Source organism: Maniola hyperantus, chromosome 3 (assembly GCF_902806685.2).
Source record: "Maniola hyperantus chromosome 3, iAphHyp1.2, whole genome shotgun sequence".
NCBI lineage: Eukaryota > Metazoa > Arthropoda > Insecta > Lepidoptera > Nymphalidae > Maniola > Maniola hyperantus.
Window position 1 is genome coordinate 4,602,017 of NC_048538.1, and position 24,938 is coordinate 4,626,954.

General features: G+C 35.5%; 2 protein-coding genes across 7 annotated transcripts in view; one reads left to right on the forward strand and one right to left on the reverse strand.

The window, feature by feature from the left end:
* Nucleotides 1–14,700, reverse strand: part of LOC117996571 (nascent polypeptide-associated complex subunit alpha, muscle-specific form-like) — a 128,347-nt gene extending 113,647 nt beyond the window's left edge. For 2 of the 3 annotated variants that reach the window (XM_069509561.1, XM_069509560.1), the window contains exon 1: nt 14,263–14,700. In XM_069509561.1, the coding sequence (XP_069365662.1) occupies nt 14,263–14,432 (170 nt within the window). In that variant the 5' untranslated portion in view covers nt 14,433–14,700. The remainder of the gene's footprint in view (nt 1–14,262) is intronic. The other variant, XM_034984648.2, reaches the window with a different exon arrangement.
* Nucleotides 14,701–21,139: 6,439 nt separating this feature from the next.
* On the forward strand, nt 21,140–24,896 carry LOC117996570 (fatty acid-binding protein-like). 4 transcript variants are annotated; one of them, XM_034984644.2, is made up of 5 exons: nt 21,140–21,184; nt 21,802–21,890; nt 22,284–22,453; nt 23,851–23,961; nt 24,665–24,896. In XM_034984644.2, exons 2-5 carry the CDS (start codon nt 21,821–21,823, stop codon nt 24,725–24,727), a joined length of 414 nt encoding a protein of 137 aa, XP_034840535.1. In that variant the 5' UTR covers nt 21,140–21,184; nt 21,802–21,820; the 3' UTR covers nt 24,728–24,896. The 4 variants fall into 4 exon arrangements, with proteins under 4 accessions (XP_034840535.1, XP_069365772.1, XP_034840536.1 ...); XM_069509671.1 differs by having other exon boundaries at nt 21,165–21,255; nt 21,804–21,890; XM_034984645.2 differs by lacking the exon at nt 21,140–21,184 and adding an exon at nt 21,378–21,509.
* Nucleotides 24,897–24,938: the final 42 nt, after the last annotated feature.

Here is a 24,938-nt window from a genome sequence, read left to right on the forward strand (position 1 = left end):
ATGGGGAGCCTATGTGGACATGGATATTAGATACGGGCGCGGCTAAGTTCCCTGTTGATTATAAACAACACCACACTTGGTCTATGAAAGAGACGTGTCTGCCCCGATTCTCCGCGAATCACCACTTCATAATTTAATCCTACAGTTATAGCACGCATACGCAACTTTTTTTAGTACTTACTGCGAATGATAACTAAATCATTATTAAGTGTAGAAAACTTAGAAATGAATGGGGCGTGTGCTGATGACGATTAACGACGACCTCAGCTTTTCACTGACGTATTTTTATGCAGTTTAAGCGATCATAAATGTCAATGGCAAAAATGATTGTGGTGCGTACTTTAATGTGCGAACAGCTTTATGGACTACGAAACTCTCCTGGCGACGTGCACGGTATTATTCTAAAGGAGCTTTAATGACGTGTAGCATGAGTGTCCTATGAGATCATTTAACGTGCATCGCATTGATCTGTTGCCAGCTACAGACTATAAAGTGTCTAGATAATAAATCTTTTGATGCACATCACAAACAGTAAACAACGGTTTTTACGTTTTTCTGGCTCAACGTTGGGGTATATGGTCAACACTGTTAAAAGATTTGTAAGGTATAAGGGTATGTTTAAGAAAATGTAATATTTGAGAGTACACTAGTCAAGCTGGGATTAACCTTGGTTTAAAGTTGTATTAAATCGATCGCGGAGATAATAAAAATAAAAGAAGAAACGACTCAGAACATCAGCTTAGAATCACCCGGATATGATGATTTCTACAAATATTGGTCTGATACGGCTTATAGGATACATGACCAAAATAACGGCAAAACTTCAGAAGCGAATAGGCATAGGAAGATTAACTTATTTATTTATATCGTACCTACCAATCATTAAAGAGTAAACATGAAAAAGACATGTACCAGCACAAGGATAACTTATCTCTGAAGAGTTTTCTACCAAAAGCCCTAACTTAGGCTGTTAGATTTACATATCACATAAAGAAGAGGACGTAGTAGAGAAGCCAACAAACGATGCGTCCATTGACATGACGCTATCACCGCATCCACGCCACCCACGCATCGCACTTGCCAATTTGTGCATTGGACACATAGCTATTTTTAACCGACTTCAAAAAAAGGAGGAGGTTCTCAATTCGTCGGAATCTTTTTTTTTTTTTTTTTTTTTTTTTTTTTTTTTTTTTTTTTTTTTTTTTTTTTTTTTTTTTATGTATGTTCCCCGATAACACGAAAACGCCTAGACCGATTTTGAAAATTATTTTTTTGTTTGAAAGGGTATACTTCAAAGTTGGTCCCATTTCAATTTGGTGAAGATCTGATGAACATCTTCGAAGATAGATACTGGAACTCTTCAACGGATAAGAGTAAATTGCTCGCGATCAGTGTAATAGCTTAGTAAACAGTAGACTTTTAACCAGTCATAGCATAATTCCATGGGGCCACTAAAAATTGTGAAATAAAAAATTTTTACAAAAAAAATAAAAACCGACTTCGTTACACAAACACTAAAAATTGAAAAATAATTTAATTTATTACCGAATATATTATGTATACAAGAGTTAATATAGTTCCATAATAATATTTTTTGGGGTCGGTGCCAATGAGGTGCCATTGTGGAGTCCCATAAAAATATGAAGTCTAGACGATTCGCGCAGCTAAAGCTAATTGGCACCGGCACCAAAAAGTATTATTATGGAACTATATTAACTCTTGTATACATAATATATTCGGTAATAAATTAAATTATTTTTCAATTTTTAGTGTTTGTGTAACGAAGTCGGTTTTTATTTTTTTTGTAAAAATTTTTTCACAACAGTGTAGGTACATCAATGAATAATACACTGGATGACGTCCTAAATCGAAAAAAATGGTGAAATAACTAAATTAATACTGGAAAGCGGCAGAACAAATCTGCTAGACAAAAATACGTAGCTAATAAAAGTTTACTGCAAAGACACTAGGTTCTAGACCGAAGATGTAATTTTAAGCAAATCGTTATCCACCACTTATTTTTATTACATTAGAGATTTCCGTATTGAGACAAACTTACACAAAATTGACCAACCGATGACCTCAAGAAGGTGGTGGGGAGCGGATGGATGAGGAGAGCGGAGGACCGTGTCCGGTGGCGCGCTCTTGGAAAGGCCTATGTCCAGCAGTGGACGCAAACAGGCTAATGGATTGGATTGGATTGGATACAAAAAATTTAGTTAAGGCATTAAGTACTTGACATAAAGCTTAAGGTGATTCATATAGTATGTACATGGTATTTTCGTAACTATAAGTAATATTATAATAAAATAGGTACTCTAATTTTTAAGGAACTTTTCTAGTCCTCTACAAAACACACTAGGAACTCATATTATGGTCCCCACGACACAGGTTACCTAGTGTGGAGACCACTAGTAAGTAAGTAACCTTTTTTTTGTAAATAAAGATATTTTATTTTATTATTATTATTTATGGCCTTTTCCACGACTAGTGAACAATGTTACATCCATGAATAGTACAGTGGATGACGACCCGAATCGAAAAAAGCGGTGCAATAAAATGAAGGGGCTCGGGTAAAAGTGGCGTCATTTTTAGGTTGGCGGCCACGTATAAAACGAAAGCGACAAAACAAATCGGCTAGACAAAAATATGTAGTAAGAGTTCAATGCAAGGAGAATGTAGCGATTTTGGCGAGTTCAACACACTAGGTTCAAAGCAAGTTTTTTTTTAATCTGACATTTTGTAAGGGGCTTTTACAGATAATCTATATGCCAGCCCCATCGTTACAAACCAAATCAAAATCAAACTACATAATTAAACCTAAAACTATATCAATTTGAGAGAATCACTAACAAATTTATACACTTTCATTGCCGAAATGCTCGAAGGTCAAAGCAAGTTGATGTTATTTTAAATATTATCGTTTTCTTCCAGTTATTTTTATTACAATAGAGATTTACGTGTTGAGACAAAATCTAAAAAATGTGGTTAAGACATTCCTGGCTTTCTACATCTAACGGACTAGGTCTGATTTGGTTCAGCCTTGTACTTTGCTGAGAACTGGAGACAACATTGTGTAGGAAAGAAAATGTTCAATTTGCAGGACTCGGTTCATTGACTTCGTGCTATCTGTATCTATAGATCTTATCTGTGATTCAGACACACCAAGCCAATTTGGGCATTGCACATAAGAGGTTTTCAGAAAGATGGCAAACAACTACGCGCAACAGAACACGAGATAAGCATTTTCAGATAAAGAATATACCTTATATGAAAACGGCGAATCCACTGACACTGACTTTAAATTCCACAGTACCATTCACTCATCCATCCATCAGCCTGTATGTGTTCACTACTGAATATAGGAATGCCAATAGCTTCACACGGTCGACCGCCTTTCTCATCCACCTAATTTCCTGTAGCCTTTTTAATGTCCAGTGGGTCCAGGTGCAAACATAGAGGCATTTCCGAAGGCAAGATTCTAATCATCTTACAAATTTCAATAAACAGTAGCTCGTACAGATTTGACGTCATTCGTTTACAGATTCAGATTTGACGTAGGAGAGAGTCTGAGCTTCCACTTTAACATCACTGAGTGGCCTGTCTATTTACACTTTCAAATGTATCTACATTCATTTCATTTTGGTACAACAAGTGTATTTATTTTATTTATTGGTCTTCCTGCAGGAAAATCAATATCGTATTGCAAACCCCTCTTTTGAAGTACTTCATATACATAAACTTGCTTCAAACAAGTCACTCGGTAACTCGGGATCAGGAAATGATATTATTCAAAGTGCATATTAATGGGAGCTTTGTCTCAAAGGTCTCGGGCGTGCTGCCGGCACAGTTCACGACGGTTGCAGCGATCACGCACTCATCCGAACCGAATCCGTGAAAATACGGATATAAAAATACCTACGACATAATAAGCTACCGTACAAATAGTTCGTAAAACAAAAAGGAACGTATTTTCAAGGACTGATCGGAGGAGTGCGTGATCGCTCTTAGGGAACTTATAACAAAACATCGAGGCTTCGACGACACTAGCAGGCGACCAATGTTCCTACATTTGATGCTTTTTTCTTTGATTTCACGTCACCCATAGCCTAATATTTGACTCATCGTCGATTCTGGATCAAACCGAGAGTTCCCTCACTCTAGTTCACTCTGCCGCCGGTGTCGACTAGTGCACTTAGGTTGCAACAAGTGGTTTATGCACCACCCCTTCTTCATGTAACCCTTATGATTTATTGATTTTCGAATACGAAATGGTACTTTTTCTTTTCCACATCGCAGTCCTCTTGTATCACTTTTCAAGTTGACCGTGAGTGAATTTGACAAAATTGTATGAAGATGTTAAACACGATGTGTTGATAAACGGTAGATTTACGCCCAGTTAACGTCACTTTGAAAATTTACACTAATTACACAGTCATTTGGGAAACTAAATGGTAAAATGAACAAGAGAATATAACGACGGTTAACTGCGCCATGGTGCGAGGTGTAGGCACTTGTATGTCAAGTGCTTTTTTTAACTCTGAATGTGTGATGAGGACAGCAGAATCTGACGGACTGCTGCATGTGACTACAATCATCTTCGGTCGAGACGCTCGTATAATTAGATATCAAACATCACAAGGTAAGTTCGTTTGATTCCTAATTATTATAATTGACCTCGTTGCATTTTGCATTCGTTTAATATTCAAATTATCTAATTTATTGATTTGAATAACCACTAATACTAAAATAACCCACACTTTTAACACGCTTAATAGGCAATTAGATATTTAAATAACAATAGCCTCGAGATTACGAAATCTCTTTCGAAAATCCACCCACATTCAATTAACCTACACAGACACTGGCTAAAGTGCCACTTTTTTAGAACGAAACTTCATTATACTTAATAATACATTATATATAAGAGGCACTCGTATTTTATTGTAAGAAGTGTAAATAAATACTGGACTAACTATCATCAGAAGATTTCTTCAAAAAGCGCTTTCGTCTTCTGATCTACCATTGGACGTCCGCAGCTGGATGCCTCTTTTAAAGATTATATTCCAAATTTTTCTACAGCTTGTAACCAGCGACTCACATGTACCAACTACCAAACCATGCTCTTTCCGATGCGGTATCGCCATTCCGGCATGTCATACAGAACTAAATAGAGAGAAATATTAGAAAGAGAAACATAAGTTCAGAAAAAACTATAAGCTCCACGAAGCTACACCGACAAGAATGTCTCCTTTTTTTAAAATAGTGAGAGGTTCTCAGGTCAGTGGTATACATATATTTTAAACACCGATTTTAAATGATGATTTATTATTTTAACAACACTCCCTGAAACACTATTTTCGGGAATTCTGTAGTCCCATTTGTATTGAGTTAGGGACATTAGGTACATAGGCTTTAGAAAAAGCTTATGTGACGAAGGCCCTAAGACCTCCCAAGTCTTTATGCACTTTTTCACCATTTTGTAAAGTTCGTCATCTTCAATATATTATACATATATATAATTATTAAATATAATCTTATTCATTTATATCCACAGTACCAGAGAGTTTAATAATAGCTTTGTACCGTACACTTTAATGTATTACGAACTTCCCATTCTTGAAATCGGCGATTTTTTTTAAATAGCATATCAAATTGACAGCCTCGTTCATTGCCAAAGCTTAAAATCACAATGTATTTTAAGATTTATTAAAATGCATCACCCAAACGTGGAGGCCAAAACGTGCACAGTGCGACTTTTTTGCCTTTTTGTGTGGGTGATCAAAGTCACTGGTCGACAACTTGGCTTTGAATACAATCCTGATATCGATGAACAGGACAGTTTTTACGACAATTTTAATCTAATTTAAAAATAGAAGGTTGAAACTTACTACTTACTCAGATTACATAATAAATAGTACAGGCTACTTACACAATTTGGCTTACGGCCGAAATTAATCAATCCTATCTGTAATCTATCGATGGATTATGGATCGAAACGTCTGAAATAAACGTTTATATATTTATTTATTACTTAGCAACTTTCAAAAATAATTGTATGGTCTTTTATGACAAAATGAACCTCGCTAAATGACTTATAGACAGATTAAGGGGCTAAATCTCTGGTTTTATTTTAAGCAAGTAGTTAAGTAAAATAAATTCATCAAACTTCATGCATTGTAACCAATTTTACGTAAGTAATCAGTACCTACCCCTATTATAAATGCGAAAGTGTGTTTGTTTGTTGGTTTGTCCTTCAATCACGTCACAATGGATCGACGTGATTTTTTGCATGGGTATTGGGTATAGTTAAAGACCTGGAGAGACATAAGCTACTTTATATCCCGGGAAATCAATGAGTTCCCACGGGATTTTTAAAAACCTAAATCCACGCGTCCGAAGTCGCGGGCAACAGCTAGTAATAATATAATAATGCGATTTTACTTAAATTAAAAAATGCGATACTAATTTTTGTCTAAGTAAGACCTACTAGCAAACTAGGCAAAATATGACGTGAAACCAGATATTTTCTCACACTATATGTGTTGATATTTAATGTAGGTCTATTAAATTACGCTATTCACATCTAAACTTCTGCCATTGTTTTGCACTTTTAGCTTAGGTAGGTACCTACTACCTACGTACTCGCTACGATAAGGTAACCTAAACAATGACTCACGTCACTACATATATAATTCACTATTTACATATTATGGGAAATGGAGATATTAACATTGCAAACGTGCAATTGTAGAATGCAATGAACACATTTTCCTCTCGAAATAGAAAAAGCGCATAGAAATCGGCACATCCGTTCAAGAGCTATGATATAGACGTCAAACTAATAACACCCCTCTTCTGGGTGTTGACAAAATGTCAGATTAAAAAAAAACTTGCTTTGAACCTAGTGTGTTGAACTCGCCAAAATCGCTACATTCTCCTTGCATTGAACTCTTACTACATATTTTTGTCTAGCCGATTTGTTTTGTCGCTTTCGTTTTATACGTGGCCGCCAACCTAAAAATGACGCCACTTTTACCCGAGCCCCTTCATTTTATTGCACCGCTTTTTTCGATTCGGGTCGTCATCCACTGTACTATTCATGGATGTAACATTGTTCACTAGTCGTGGAAAAGGCCATAAATAATAATAATAAAATAAAATATCTTTATTTACAAAAAAAAGGTTACTTACTTACTAGTGGTCTCCACACTAGGTAACCTGTGTCGTGGGGACCATAATATGAGTTCCTAGTGTGTTTTGTAGAGGACTAGAAAAGTTCCTTAAAAATTAGAGTACCTATTTTATTATAATATTACTTATAGTTACGAAAATACCATGTACATACTATATGAATCACCTTAAGCTTTATGTCAAGTACTTAATGCCTTAACTAAATTTTTTGTATCCAATCCAATCCAATCCATTAGCCTGTTTGCGTCCACTGCTGGACATAGGCCTTTCCAAGAGCGCGCCACCGGACACGGTCCTCCGCTCTCCTCATCCATCCGCTCCCCACCACCTTCTTGAGGTCATCGGTTGGTCAATTTTGTGTAAGTTTGTCTCAATACGGAAATCTCTAATGTAATAAAAATAAGTGGTGGATAACGATTTGCTTAAAATTACATCTTCGGTCTAGAACCTAGTGTCTTTGCAGTAAACTTTTATTAGCTACGTATTTTTGTCTAGCAGATTTGTTCTGCCGCTTTCCAGTATTAATTTAGTTATTTCACCATTTTTTTCGATTTAGGACGTCATCCAGTGTATTATTCATTGATGTACCTACACTGTTGTGAAAAAATTTTTACAAAAAAAATAAAAACCGACTTCGTTACACAAACACTAAAAATTGAAAAATAATTTAATTTATTACCGAATATATTATGTATACAAGAGTTAATATAGTTCCATAATAATACTTTTTGGTGCCGGTGCCAATTAGCTTTAGCTGCGCGAATCGTCTAGACTTCATATTTTTATGGGACTCCACAATGGCACCTCATTGGCACCGACCCCAAAAAATATTATTATGGAACTATATTAACTCTTGTATACATAATATATTCGGTAATAAATTAAATTATTTTTCAATTTTTAGTGTTTGTGTAACGAAGTCGGTTTTTATTTTTTTTGTAAAAAAATTTTATTTCACAATTTTTAGTGGCCCCATGGAATTATGCTATGACTGGTTAAAAGTCTACTGTTTACTAAGCTATTACACTGATCGCGAGCAATTTACTCTTATCCGTTGAAGAGTTCCAGTATCTATCTTCGAAGATGTTCATCAGATCTTCACCAAATTGAAATGGGACCAACTTTGAAGTATACCCTTTCAAACAAAAAAATAATTTTCAAAATCGGTCTAGGCGTTTTCGTGTTATCGGGGAACATACATAAAAAAAAAAAAAAAAAAAAAAAAAAAAAAAAAAAAAAAAAAAAAAAAAAAAAAAAAAAAGATTCCGACGAATTGAGAACCTCCTCCTTTTTTTGAAGTCGGTTAAAAAGGTGGATAGTTATGCAAATATAATCATCATCATCATCATGATCAACCCATCGCCAGTTCACTACAGAGCACGGGTCTCCTCTCAGAGTGAGAAGGGTTTTGGCCATAGTCTAAGTCAACATTATGGAGAACTCTAAGGCATGCACGATGTTTTCCTTCACCGTTAAAGCGAGTGATATTTAATTACTTAAAACAAAGTTAGAGGTGTGTGCCTGTGATCGAACTCCCAACCTCCGATTAGAAGGCGGACGTCCTAACCACTAGGCTATCACAGCTTTTTAATAAGTCTAAAAATAATGTGACAAGTTAATTTGTTGTGGTCTGTGGACAGTACCAGTACTCTCCATCGCAATGCACGACGTTGACTCCATATTTTATCGAATTTCAAAGCCCAGAAGTGCCTTCCCAAGCACATACATGGTCGACGAGCCAGCTAAATAGGGCTTAGCAATGCCCGAAATGGCCCAAAGTTGGGTCCACAGACCACATATTTAAAACTGAAATGATTTCTTTTATTTTTATTTTAGACTAGCGACCTGCCCGGCTTCGCACGGGTAGCTTATTATTGCAATTGTCGTACTCTCTCTCGGATCTCTATTTTTTTGATAATAAAATATAGCCTACTAGACGATGCCTGCGACTTCATCCGCGTGGATTTAGGTTTTTTTAAATCCTGTGGGAACTATTTGATTTTCCGGGATAAAAAGTAGCCTAAGTCCTTCCCCGGGATGTAAGCTGCCTCTGTAAAATCGGTTAAACCGTTGGGCAGTGAAAATCTAGCAGACAGACAGACACACTTTCGCATTTATTATTATGGTATGGATGTAGCTCAGGAATAATGTAGCTTTCTACTGGTGAAAGAATTTTTAAAATCGGTTCAATGGTTCCAGAGATTCGATTCTACAAACAAACTTTACCACTTTATAATATTGGTGTAGATTTTACACTTTCGACTTGTCCGTTTGATTGAACTTTAAGACGGCTAGCATGAATCACTGGATAGTGGATAGGGATACCTCGCAATACCGTACCTATTGCGAGGTATTTACTCGCATTAAATCACCAAGATAATATCAATGATTCACACGACTATAGTTAACACAGTAAAGACATCAACATCGCAGCTTGTATTGATGGAGTGAGTTTACTATTATACAATGAGCACATCATATCGTAACACGCAACTTACGTCGGCTTAACCGGAATAGGTAGCACTAAGTAGAGTGTGAATACATCTAAAATTGCTCATGTTTACGATTAATTACCTACTGTGGGCTTATTTTTTATGATTAATTTCCTCTTCTCCAGAAAGCGTCAAGTTTGTAAAAAGAAAAGTACGACAAGTGTTCCAATGGGTAAGGTTTAATTTAGTATGGCCTGAATTCTCCTTGGCTGATGACGGTCGCGCGAACGATATGTTATTGGCTACTTTTCTTCTGACGCTGATCGTCGGCGTTGCGAATAACGCTGACAGCACTATGCTGACTGGGTACGCGCTGGAGCGCCAACGTCGCCGCCACATCAGCGTGAAGCAAAACAGTCTAGCACCACACGCTGGCAACTTTTGGGAACGTCGTAATACCTGTTTGGTCAGCGTAGGAGGAAGTTTGAGCCAAGAATAACCCATTAATAGAATCGCTCCATTTTCATTGTTAAGTATAAGTAGGTATGTAATATTATAAAGTCTATTTTAGCTATAACAGAAAAGGGTTCACTATGAAAATGAGGTGATCCTGTTGACACCCATCCCTCGTGAAAAATTACCCTAAGCCCATTTATCTACAAAGGCTTCTTATAAGCTACTGTTAACATAAACAGTTACTTATTTTCAGCGACTTTGTTCCTGGATTTCCTGGAAAACCTTTCGAAATGATGACTTGAAAACCTGTACTCAGAAGCTCCTGAATATCGAGCATGTTCTGCTGGCCGTTTTGCCATAGCGTTATGTTAGGCAAGGGTCTGCAATTAAAATCCATTCCATAGAACAATCGTACAATCTTTTCGGTCTAGTTAAGTTGAAAAAGATTAGATAACACTGGAAGTTATTGTATTGTAAGTACTATTTACGTAAGTGTTACGCGCATAAAGGTATTTTAATTTCTTTAAACACAAATTATATACTAATAGACTTATTTATTTAAGAAAACTTCAAAGGAGTCGTAAAGAGTTTTGGTGGATTGTTACGAGTGGAGAATGGGAGACCTATGTCCAACAGTGGAATTCTATCGGTTGACTTCCACTGCTGGACGAAGATCCTGAGTAAAATTGATCATTATCAATCGATTCATAGATAGATAGATCATAGATACTCATAGGATTTTTCCTATTAGGATAAAATTAAGTAGGTACCTACTTATTTATTCTGAGTGCAAGTCTCTTGCCACTTATATTTTACTAGATGATGCCCGCGACTTCGTCCGCGTGGATTTAGGTTTTTAAAAATCCCGTGGGAACTCTTTGATTTTCCGGAAAAAAAGTAGCGTATGTCCTTCCCCGGGATGCAAGCTATAGCTGTACCGAATTTCGTCAAAATCGGTTGAACGGATGGGCCGTGAAAGGCGAGCAGACAGACAGACAGACAGACACTTTCGCATTTATAATATTGGTATTAGTATGGATTAATCTGTTATTTTATTACCATTGAAGTAAAATCGATGGTTATTACTTAAATAGGTACACACCACATCTACATACCTATACACGAATAAGCTTTTACCTAAAAACTTTGGTAATAAAATGGCAAAGTGCATTTAAGGAATGTAAGCAGGTACCTATCATCATGATTAACCCATTATCGCCTGCTCACTGCAGAGCACGGGTCTACTCTCAGAGCGAGAAGGGTTTGGCCATAGGCTACCACGCTGGCCACGTGCGGATTGGTAGCTTCACACACCTTTACAGAGAACATTATGGAGAACTCTCAGGCATGCAGATTTCCTTACGATGTTTTCCTTCTCTGTTACAGCATGGTTAATTTTTGTTTTCATTTTAGGTAGGTACATGATAGGTACCAACTAAAATGATCATAGTAAACAAGTTTTATTATGTGTTTATTAAGGACTAGTCGGATTTAGTGATGACACATACATAGGTGTGCGTGTGTAATATGTAGTCATAGATTATGCTTCCACCTGTACAGCAATGTGTCTTATAGTTATACTAGATGATGTCGCCGGCTTCGCCCGCGTGGATTTAGGTCTTTGAAAATTCCCGTGGGAACTCTTTGATTTTCCAGAATAACAAGTAGAATATTTTCGTCTCTGGGACGCATGCTATCTCTATATCAATTTTTGTCAAAATTAACAATAAGTAGCCTAGTTCGGTCCTTCCCTGGGGATGTGAGCTACAGTACGACAAGGCTCTTTTGGCACCTAAATGACATTGACAGGGGGGCGTTAGTTTGTTCAACAAAGGCAGACTATTCAAACAAGAACAAAGGGGACACTTGAAGGCAACGTTAATTACGATTTTCACCACGCGCCAAAAGAGCCTTGTCGCACTGTATCTCCGTATTCTATACCCAAATCTGTCAAAATTGGTTTTAAACAGATTGGATGTAAGAAAGTAGCAGACAGACAGATACAACTTTGCATTTATAATATTAGTATGGATAAGCGTCACCCATAGAATAAGTAGGGCTTGCGGTCGAGGACATCACCACATAATATGGTGACTAATGTTTGATTTTAAGTACATATTAACAAGAACAATTTCGTTCAAAACTACCTCGCTGGTCTTGTGGATACCTTTTCGGCTGCGGATCGTGAAGTCCCAGGTTTGAGTCTAGGTGTTCACACCACAAAAGGCATTCTGGCTTTTTGACCAACTTTAAAAAAGAGGTTCTTTGTCAAGAAAAGTAGTGGCCCCAAGCTGGGAAGTGATGGTGTTAGCTTAAAGAGCATGTGAAGCTGTGGTTCCTAAGCCTAATCTCTTACCTCCTCCAAACGTATCGGATTCCAAATCAGTGGTAGATTCACTCGACGCCAGATAGAAATACTAGAGGTTTACACGCAGAGAATAGTGTTTCTAGTGTTCCTACACTGCGCGTGGCCCGCCACGCACTTGGGCGGTTTTAAATTGTTTGTCTATTTGTCTAGGCTAATTTTGAACCGATTTTAATGGGACTTTTGCAGGCAAGCAGAGGACTTAGCATTTTGAACCCAACAAGATCAAAGTTTCTCACAGGATTTCTTTAAAATTTAAGTCATCACTGACAAAGTCTTGGACAAAACCTAGTAATAAGTTGATCAGTCCAACAACACATATAGAACAAGTTGGGACATCTATAGATATTTTCAGGTGACTGACCCCACTCAGCCATAATCTAACAAAACTTATAACACTTGAGCAAACAACTTTGTTTGACTACCAAAAGCATAATATACCATGAAATGTAAGTGTCAATGATCTAGAATAAAGTGAAACCAAGGGTCATGGCACACTGTAACAGTCACTTGATTGGTGATTTCTTACTTGGTCTCATTGAATAACAATCTATCCCAAAGTATTTTTATTTTATTCACAACCTGTATCTATATCTATACTTCTATACTAATAAATAAAATTGAAGTGTCTGTTTGTAATTTCGAAATAACTACCTCATATTAAGCTCATATGGTTATTTGAACTGTACGATAACTGAATCACATGTTTTTAAAATTTTTGTCTGTCTATCTGTCAGTTTTTACGAAATTTGGTACTGAGATATGTTGCATCTCGGGGACGGGCTACTAGGGATAGGCTTCTTTTTAATGGAAATTACCAGAATTTTTAAAACCCAAAATCCACGCGGGCGAAGCCGCGGGCATCAGCTAGTATTAAATATATTAAAAAGGAGAAATTTGACTCACTGAAATATTAACATAAGTGAAGTGAAGTTTGATAAAAATAAATAAATTAATACAACAGATTTTCCCTATAAAAGATAGAAAGAAAAGACTACCACTAAAAAATTTTTGGAAATTCCATCTGGCAAAGCTGGGTGTGGTCATAAAGTTAAGTTTTAGCATGTCAAATCACTTAAGTAATATGAAATAGTTATCAATAATTACTTAAGTACAAACTTTATTTTTTTGTGTAATGTTAATATTTGCTTCATTTATATATTTTGATACTAGCTAATGCCTGCAACTTCGTCCGTGTGGAATTAGGTTGTTTAAAAGTCCTGTGGGAACTCTTTGATTTTCCAGGATATAAAGTAATTTACGTCACTCTCCAGGTCTTTATCTATACCCATGCAAAAATCACGTCAATCCATTGCTCCGTTGCGACGTGATTGAAGGACAAGCCAACAAACCAACAAACTAACAAATAAACACACTTTCGCATTTATAATAAGGGTACTGATTATAATATATCAAGGGCTTCACAATAAAAGGGTGTAACTATATACAAAAATACCCATTTATATAATATTATATATAAATGGGAGTGTGTACGTCTGTCGATCCATTACCTTTTCACAGCCTCGTAAAACCAATTTTGATGAAATTTAGTACAAATGTGGCTTGTAATCCAGAGACATAGAGCCAGCTTTTATTCCGAAAATTCAGAGTTCCTACAGGATTTATAAAAACCTAAATCCACACAAACGAAGTCGCTTGCATGTTCTAGTACTACAACTAGAACCCTGTACTAGGAATCCTGTAGATGATGAAGAGAACACCATTTTACTATGAATGAAGTGTTAAATATATCACATAGTAATTTATTCCAGTTTAAATGTTGTTTTACTCGGCAAATTTTACAAAATTACTCACTTTTCTGTCAAATACTGTGTGGTCCAATATATCACTTCGCCCGGCACCTCCGCCTCTGTGATTGTGTACCCTGCTATATTCACGGGTAGCTGGTCCTCAGGGTCCACGGTAGCCGCAAAATTCTCGAAAAACACCCGATAACTAGTCAAATAGTCGTCTTTATCACCCATTATTCTCACAATACTTAAGAAAATACACAAATTAAATTCAATACTATCACACAATCAACAATTCCTTGTTTACGGATAAAACACTTAAAACTTGCGATTATGAAGCTAACATAGTAAACTAATATTTCAAAACTACAGTAATTTCACTTTCTCTTAAAATTACGTGTACTACGCGTTGTGATTATGCCCAGTTTTTATTATAATTTCGATAAAATCAAAACACTCGCACTTACAAAACATCTCGCTCACTCACGTCTTTCCTAATTCCTTATGTTAAAAGTACTCTGTGCTCACGTCATAAATTCACAATAACCATAGACTTCAAAATTATCACATTATGGAGCATGAGCAAAGCAAAGATACCTATGGCCAGGCATGGGCCAGGCCTCTATGGGCCAGGCATTTACAGCTTTGAGCTTACCTACCTACCTATCTACTATATACTATAGACAAGAAGGCGACAAGCATCAAGGCATGATCAAGGCTCTTTTAGCGCGTGGCCAAAATCGGAACTAACACCGCCAGCTTGTGAAGCGTCACGCTGACGCTGCCCCTTGTATGCGGTGTTGCTAAGTAAAAATCTGAAAATCACTGTTTTTGTTAAATATTACAGCCGGAATGGCTGGTGTGTACATAACAGCATGATGTGACGTTGTAAATTTTGAACTACTAACTAGCGTTTCGCTTTTAATAAAAATCAATTTTGTTCAAAGTATGTTGGTGCCACCTAGCATCAAGGTGCAGAACTACGCGTGGGTCGATGTTCAGAGTTCATTCGAGCCACAATAGATGGCGTTTGCTTCGTTGTCAATTGTCGTAAAAATAAAACAAAATAATTAAATAAAACCATAATATCATTTGTTTATTGTTAAGTCATTAACAAAACGGTTCTTATAATATATCCTTAGGTTCCGCAAATATTCAAAAATGAATTGGCTTCATGATCAAACTAAATGAGAGCGGCCACACTCGGGTTGCGTCTGGCAACACCGATTGATGAGATTTAGAATTTTTCTGGAGTCAACATGTGAAGACGAATTTTTTCGTTCCAGGAAAATCTCACTCCTTTTCGCCCATGGCTTCGCCTGGGAAAATACAATAGTTATAAATTTAGTCATCCTAACGTATTTCAATGTTTCATCAATTATGGTGAGTGAAAAATCAAGTAATGTGGATTCGACAAAATGGCGGTTTGGTTAGAGAAAATCCTAATTTCATGATTTCCCTTTCAGTTCCAGTTATTTTACCTTCCCAAATAAATGAGGATAATGGGTTGTGGGTGGACTCCTGAAAACCATTGGTGGCCAGGAGTTCAATAGGTGAGTTGTGTTTGATCGGGAAAATTCCACGTGTCGAAATTTTCACACAGCACAAATTATAATCTTGTTTTTCTTTGTTACAGGGTTTCCGTTTGCGTTTCCGTTTTTAGTTTTCGGTTTTCCGTTTTTTTTTGCTTTCGTTTTCCGTATTTATTTCTTTTGCACATTCACGTTGGCAACTTAATTTCTATGGATAAGACTTGGTGAAAATCTTTGTAAGGAAACATTTCGGTTGTGAAGAATCAAGTTAAATTGAGTTTTGGATCTTGGCCGATGCCGTCCAGCTACATTGCAGTCTTCGCACCTACAAGTAAGCAAATGTTTGTATCCTGGAACAGTTTAGTGAACCTTCTTAGTGTATGTGTACAGTAAGAACCCTGTCTTTACTACTGAGCTTTTATTTTGAAACAATTTTATGAATTTTACCGTGTCATTGTCTATTCCATGCCAATGGCATCTTAAATTTAAAACATAGATTTTATGTACTATCTACCTAAGGCATTCTAATGTATCTAAATTAAGTCTTGGCATTAAGCTAGAATAACTAAGCATTATTAGCCATCACTATGTATTAAGCGACCCCGGTAAAAGTTACATTAAAAACAATTTTGCCTAACATCTAGCAAATTTCATTTATAACACCTCATATACATTACAAGGGAGTCGACGGCTAGCTTCTATTCTTTACTAGGTAGATAGATCAAGTAAAGTAAATTATTATTTTTTTCCTCTAATCTTTGTAAGGTGGTAGATTATTCCGTATCCGGGTATATTTTTCCATTCCGCCCAATTTACCACCCTTACAAATGGCGCCCGAACGTTTTTTTATATAGTTATTTCAGTATATTTTGAGAAATTTTGTGAATTTTATGAAATGTACTCCGCTGATTGTACAATTTTCTAAGTGGTGACACATTGCAAAGAGCTCTAAGCTGTTTTTTTTTTATGGTTAACTAACTAAATAATAACTAATAGTTAGAAATTTTGTCTGATAGGTTAAGTAATTTTCTGAGTATAGTCCAACATTGGTTTTTTCTTATTTAATTAACACATTATAAATGGTGCTTATGCCGTTCAATTATGTTATTTGACTTACCTTGGAGGTGTATAAGTGAATGTTTGCCTTCAGTTTAGTAATAAACATTGCTTAACTGAGTTGTTGTTGGGTATTGCTTTCAATAGTAAGTACATCTTATGTTTGAAAATTCCGGTAACTTAGTATAATTAAAGTTTTGAAACGCTATGTGCTGTTAACTAGTTACACACATACATTTATAAATACTAAGAGTTACAACTTGTGAAACTAAATATATAAACTATATTCAGAGATTACATTAAGTTCAAGTAGGAAGTTATGAACAATTTTTTTTCAGTGACTTGATACTTCATTATTTTGTTGAAATTTTGTTTAGAGCTGTGTTAAGGTTATGATAAAAGCTACTTCACACACAAAACATGTTAAGTTTAATTGAATGCTGGTAGTTTAAAGTGACATTTAGAAACAGATTTTGTTGTATTTTAGGTTATGTGTTAAAAGTGTAAAGTAACAGCCATCAAACCATTGCACAATCTCTTTGTTTTTTTTTAAAGATAATATGCTATTCAGAGTTCATTGCAACTTTGTTGCCTGTTTACTTTTGTAATTGTAAAGGTTGTAACACACTGTGTACTCATAAAGGTGATACTGCACCTTACAATCATTTATTCAATTTTGGGAAGTTTTATTTTGTTATATTTTGTTTACTATAGTAATAATATGTGCTTGTATTATTAACAATATTTTGGAATAGGAACATAATTGATAAAATAGTTAGGATAGACTTAAGAATATTGTATTTTGCTTGTGTATATTTAATAGTTTAAATAACTTCTTTTGTGTTTGTGTTTAACCAATTTGTATAAGGCTAAACATAGACAGTTACACAAGCTCGATATTTTGTTAAATGTGTTTTGACTTAACACAATGGAACAGACTTTTGCCCAGTTTCATTCACTTTTGAAGGACGAATTGTGTTATGAGGTATCCATTCGTTCCGAAACTCCAGCACCTACAGTGCTAGGTTTAAAGAAACAGTTAAAACAATTAATTCAGGAAATTCCTTCTGAATCAATTTTAGAGACGGATTTCACTTCTGAAAGTGAGTTAGGGGTTATTACTAAAAAACTTCAAGACTTAGAAGATTTATTAAAAAAGTGTTCTGACACTAAAGATAGACATGCCCTCTGTAGGTCTAAAGCTTTAGCTTCACATTTGTACTTTAGAATTTTGAGAATACAGTGTTCCGAACTCAGCTTAATAAGTAGGAAGAGTGAATTACATACAAAGTTGCAGAGTTTGATTTCCAGATTAGATGCTGACAATGAGTCGTCTCACGACGAATCACTGGATTCCGAGAGTACCGCCGTTGACTGCACTGGTGATAAAAATGTTGCCAAGTGGAAGTTACATTTCAACGGACAGGGTGATCCGCGCAGTTTCATCGAACGCGTTGAGGAATATAAAAGATCTTATGGCGTTTCAGATGGAAAATTATTTGTTTCTGCATTTCATCTTTTTACAGGCCGAGCATTGTTATGGTACAGAGGCAACAAATGTCAAGTTTCGTCTTGGTCAGAATTGAGAACTTTATTTTTAGAGGAATTTGATGCAGTAGATTATGACTACAGGTTGCTAGGTGAAATTCGAGCAAGAACACAAGGCTCTGAAGAACCTGTGTCTATCTATTTCGCTGTAATGTTTGGCATGTTTTCAAGGTTGTCAACACCACTTTCCGAAGAACAAAAGTTACAAATTTTATTACATAATATTCGCCCTTTTTACTCAGAACAATTAGCTCTTGTTGACATTAAGTCTGTCGCAATGTTGAAGGAAAAGTGTCGCAAACTAGAGGCTGCGAGGCAGCGTTCCGCCTTATTTTCTGAGCCTACTAACAGTAAGGCAACTTTAAGTTCAGAGTTTGCTTACAAACAAGTGACAAAACAGATAAACACACTTTCAGTCACACCCGCACCTAAGGTTGATACAAGTAAAGGCACTGATTTTACGAAAACAAATAAACAACTATGTTACAAGTGCGGCAAGGGTAACCATTAAAGATCATCATAATCACCATAATATATCCTTAGGTTCCGCAAATATTCAAAAATGAATTGGCTTCATGATCAAACTAAATGAGAGCGGCCACACTCGGGTTGCGTCTGGCAACACCGATTGATGAGATTTAGAATTTTTCTGGAGTCAACATGTGAAGACGAATTTTTTCGTTCCAGGAAAATCTCACTCCTTTTCGCCCATGGCTTCGCCTGGGAAAATACAATAGTTATAAATTTAGTCATCCTAACGTATTTCAATGTTTCATCAATTATGGTGAGTGAAAAATCAAGTAATGTGGATTCGACAAAATGGCGGTTTGGTTAGAGAAAATCCTAATTTCATGATTTCCCTTTCAGTTCCAGTTATTTTACCTTCCCAAATAAATGAGGATAATGGGTTGTGGGTGGACTCCTGAAAACCATTGGTGGCCAGGAGTTCAATAGGTGAGTTGTGTTTGATCGGGAAAATTCCACGTGTCGAAATTTTCACACAGCACAAATTATAATCTTGTTTTTCTTTGTTACAGGGTTTCCGTTTGCGTTTCCGTTTTTAGTTTTCGGTTTTCCGTTTTTTTTTGCTTTCGTTTTCCGTATTTATTTCTTTTGCACATTCACGTTGGCAACTTAATTTCTATGGATAAGACTTGGTGAAAATCTTTGTAAGGAAACATTTCGGTTGTGAAGAATCAAGTTAAATTGAGTTTTGGATCTTGGCCGATGCCGTCCAGCTACATTGCAGTCTTCGCACCTACAAGTAAGCAAATGTTTGTATCCTGGAACAGTTTAGTGAACCTTCTTAGTGTATGTGTACAGTAAGAACCCTGTCTTTACTACTGAGCTTTTATTTTGAAACAATTTTATGAATTTTACCGTGTCATTGTCTATTCCATGCCAATGGCATCTTAAATTTAAAACATAGATTTTATGTACTATCTACCTAAGGCATTCTAATGTATCTAAATTAAGTCTTGGCATTAAGCTAGAATAACTAAGCATTATTAGCCATCACTATGTATTAAGCGACCCCGGTAAAAGTTACATTAAAAACAATTTTGCCTAACATCTAGCAAATTTCATTTATAACACCTCATATACATTACAAGGGAGTCGACGGCTAGCTTCTATTCTTTACTAGGTAGATAGATCAAGTAAAGTAAATTATTATTTTTTTCCTCTAATCTTTGTAAGGTGGTAGATTATTCCGTATCCGGGTATATTTTTCCATTCCGCCCAATTTACCACCCTTACAATGATATATCCTGATAATAGATACAGCATAAATGTTTATGCATTTTATAGATCTATTTAGCACTAGGTATATATTGTTTTGAGCAAGTAAAATATTATGATAAGTTTGCAAGTCCATGATATTTTCAATATATTTCCTAAAACTGAGGAGATTTCAATACGGTATCATTAGATCAAGGAGTTTGTAATCACTACCACCTACCTACCTACGTTTAGTCGTGACTACTGAGAGTGACTACATACTCTTTGGTCAAAACGTCGTCAAACGCTATCTATGGTCAAACGTCACTGTCACATAAAATGTCGAGGTCTGTGACGTAGATAGAGTAATAAAGGTAGATGCAGGAACGTTTGCTTTCTCATTCACACTAAAAAGAGAGCACAGATAAAGTTACTAATGTGATAAACAGAGACGCAGCTAAACTATTTTTTGTACCTTATCGTGTAACTCAATAGCTCAACCGGTATAGGAGTGGACTGAAAACCGAAAGGTCAACGGTTCAAATCCCGCCCGTTGCACTATTGTCGTACCTACTCCTAGCACAAGCCTGACGCTTAATTGGAGAGGAAAGGGGAATATTAGTCATTTAATATGGCTAATATTCTTTTAAAAAAAAAAAAAACTGGTTTTTTTCAAGAATACATACAAGAAGTTGCAAAACAAACTTTGAGAATTCGTGGCGTAATTGTATTTCTCATGAGTTATTGACTTGTTTTCACATAAAAAACGTTTAATACAAATATTTTTGATCGGTTAATACACTTATTGACTACTAAACAATGGTAATAATTGTCGTGTTATTCAATGTTGTTGATCGGTTAATACAAATATTGACTACTAAACAATGGTAATAATTGTTGTGTTATTCATCGTTACGTCGTGATATCGCTATCTCATACACGGTTACACAGTACTTAAATCTACCTATTACTCTCTCTACGGTCTGTGATGTCATGTCGATTGTCGATCAGGCAATCTCGATAATCGAACACCTTTTTACATCCTACTCTAGTCTCTATGATCGAACAAACAAAGCAAACAACAAGCAACAAGTACCTACCTACTTTCACCGGTAGGTACATAAAATAAAGGTGTGTTTTTAAAACTAAATTGTTAGAATAATTTAGAATACTGTTTTTGTGATACCGACTGATGAATAGTACTGTTTTTGTGATACCGAGCGACTGATGAATAGTACCAATTAGATACTGTTTAGAATAAGTAGAATCGAATTTTCAGATGAAAATAATCTTTATGCAAATATTTGTTAGTTAGTCATGTTTTGCAGAAATGCTTATTATATCTACCGTTCCAGTAATGGAAATGATAATAATTGATAAAAGTGTTCTTCCCTTCACTTATTAAACGCATTCTATTATCAGTCATTACTCATTCTTCACGTTCGTTGTAATCTTTGTACGTGAGTGCTTATTACCAAAAATGATAAAAATTATCACTTTTGTCATCAACTTAATTTTTGAAAAGTTGTAAAACTTCGTGAAACGTTATTTTAAATTACTTCTTTTGGTTTTTTAAGTTAGTGGTAGATTCACTTGAGGATTCGAAAGCACTTGTTTATTAGTAAAACAAAGCAGAATTCGACTAAAATAATTCTAACTATAACTCAATTTTATTTAGTGCAGGACTTCTTTAAGGGGCCTAACAATCTATCACTGGTTTGATCTCTAAACAAGTTTTATATTTTTAGACTACATTAATAAGATAAAATGCCATCAATAGCTGGAAAATATCAACACTACAAGAATGAAGACATTGATGATTATTTCATAGCTGTAGGTAAGTGTCATTGGTTTTTGTATGTATATTGTTAAATTATTATTTTTAACTATACCTAATATTGTTACAGCCTAGCTGTAATCTGCAACATTGCTTGCATTGAATATTTGATAATGCAGGAGGATCTGGGAGCTCACTGATTTATTATCCCAGGGTCACATCTAATCTCAAGCATTAAGTAATAATATGGTACAAGGAAAAGAAAGAGAAACATATTTCTTTTTTCTTCTAAAGACTACAAAATTGTGCTTGTTTCATAATGCAACTCACAATTTATGCAAGCCACTTAGTTTCAATGTAAATTTTTTTGAGATTAGAGCTTTCAAACATTAATGTGATGGGCTAACTTTATTTAATACTATGTAGTGATTAAGATAATAACTGTAATTGTAGGTGTACCATTTATGGGAAGGAAGATGATGGCCCTGTCCTCACCTCTCATGGAAATAACAGTAGACAGAGATAATATGGTCGTCAAAAATTCTTCTTTACTGAGGACTGTTGAGATGAAATTCAAATTGGGCGAAGAATATGAAGAACGAATGCCGAGCACTACCATTAAGGTAATTGTTAATTTTGCGATGTGTATGGCGTGTTTCCCTAGTTGGATCCATTAGAGCAGGGCAGTAGCAGATTATATGCATCATAGTCTTGTCAGAATCCTGGCATGTACATACCAATGCAATACTGCCTTTATGCATTGTTTGAATTTCAGGCTTTGTGACTGACAAAATATCTCAATAGATTTTTTTTAATAGAGATAGCGAGCAAACGAGCAGGCGGGTCACCTGATCTTAAGTGATTACCACTGCCTATAAACATTTGCAGCACCAGAGGAACCGCCGATGCGTTGCCGGCCTTTTAGGAATTTGTTGGTCCACCCCTTGAATAACTCCATGTTGTAATCTAGGAGTTGGTTCCACAGTTTGCACGTGCGTGGAAGAAGGATCTGGCACAGTGAACGGTCGAAGTGCACTAGACACCCAGGTGGTGAGGGTGAAATTACTTACGGTGGCGCGCAGTGCGGTTGTAGAAATATGAGATTATAATTATTTGTTTGAGATTTAATTTAAATAATCCTTTGTCTATGCCTATTGATTATGCCGAATAGAATGACATAATATATCAAGTAATTACATTTCATCCTTGATAGAGCAGTCAAACCTTGCTGTTTCTGCAATATTACACCGTCAAGTCTAGATAAACACTTATAAAGTAAAATGATAAATAGCCTGGCATATCAGGAAAAGTTACTTTGTAACTGTTAACGGTAATTTAGATTCTGGTGTAAGATATTGTAATTAATTAATATTATATCTACTATAGGATAAGATTAGGTATTTAAATATTTATGAATCCTTGGGACTCTACTTCTCTATCTCCTTTCCCTAGAAACACTTGTACTCCAAATTAGAGAGTGATATAGGCTACTTCTAAACCAGAAAATCAAATAGTTCCCATGGGATTTTTAAATATGTAGATGAAGTCACGGGCATCAGCTAGGGCATCTCTATTTAGGTTGTGTATGTCTCTCATGACAGTCAGAAACATAGTTTTATAATAGTTGGATTACAATCAAGTAGATATTAAAACATTAGTAGTTATGTATGGGTAAGTGAATTTGAACCAAATCAGTAATTGGATGGGTAAACAATGTTGGATTCTGTCTGTTACTTTTTCTCCATGTTCAGAGGACACATTATGCCATCAATTCTAGTTATTATAACTATCCCTATCATGCCATCGATTCTAGTTATTATAAATGAAACGTTAACCAAATCATTATTATAAATCTGAGATACTTCTTGTCCTTTGTAGATAAAAGTTGCTTGGTAAAAAAATTTCAAATCAGGGTTTTGGGGGGGTGAGTTGTAATGCCAGGAACTTAGATTAAAATAAAAGGAACATGAAAAAGAATAAGAAATATTCAAAGTTTGATTTATTTATGGTTGCATTTCAGAGCATAACAACTCTTGTCAACGACAATGAGCTGGTGACCCAATCTGTTATTCCGGAGACTGGTGACAAGTGCGGCAGGCACTATATGTTCACTGATGAAGAATGTGTCATTGTAAGCAGCAACGCTTTAATTTTGCATTCCACTAAGATTTTGCATTGAGCCAATATACATATAGTATGTGACAAGTAGGATGCCTCACACCGATGACCATCTTGACCTGTTGCGTACTATACATAGACTGCATCGTTATTTACTATTTAATGCAATTAAAAAATAAATAAATCCCGGAACTCTTGACTTTTGACTTGAAGTTTAACCTGCACAGAGAACAGTATTATGGTATGGTTTAAATCATAAAATCGCCACTGTGCTAGTTGTTTTGCTCTTATCACTATATTCCCAAAAATGAGGTGAACTTTTTCAAATGTACAAGACAATGTTTAAAATATTATTATGTATACCGTTCATTTAAAAAAAAAACAGCCAAGTACAAGTTAGACTCGCACACCAAGGGTTCCGTACTTGGGTATTTTTTTAGACATTTTGGACAATAAATCAAAAACTGTTATGCATAAAAATAAATAAAAACCTGTTTTAGAATATACAGGTAAAGCCCTTTCATATGGTATAGTTATCTTACTTTGAAATTTGAAAATACTAATTATTTGTTCATTAACACATTTCAATTTTTTTTGTGTGATGTAACCACAAATCCACGTGTTTCAGATTTTCCCCTTACATGTGCTATAAGACCAACGTATCTGTAGGTACCTCATTAATTTGCCGTGTTATACAATTCTATTTATTTTTTCAGACACTGACTCATGAGAAGGCAAAAACACCTGGGAAAAGATATTTCCGAAGAGTGAATTCTTAAGTACTTTTAGTAATCAAAAGATTTAAGAAGAATCTTTTAATTGTCTGTCAAGCTGTGAATTTTAAGTTATTTTTTTATAAATATACCTACATTCTTTTATTTTTATATACTTTTGTTTTATACTATATTTGGCTAAATTTTAATGTTATTAAATATTTAAATCGTAAAATGCATTATTTTATTTATTAGGAGCTTGGGTTGAATTGGAGAG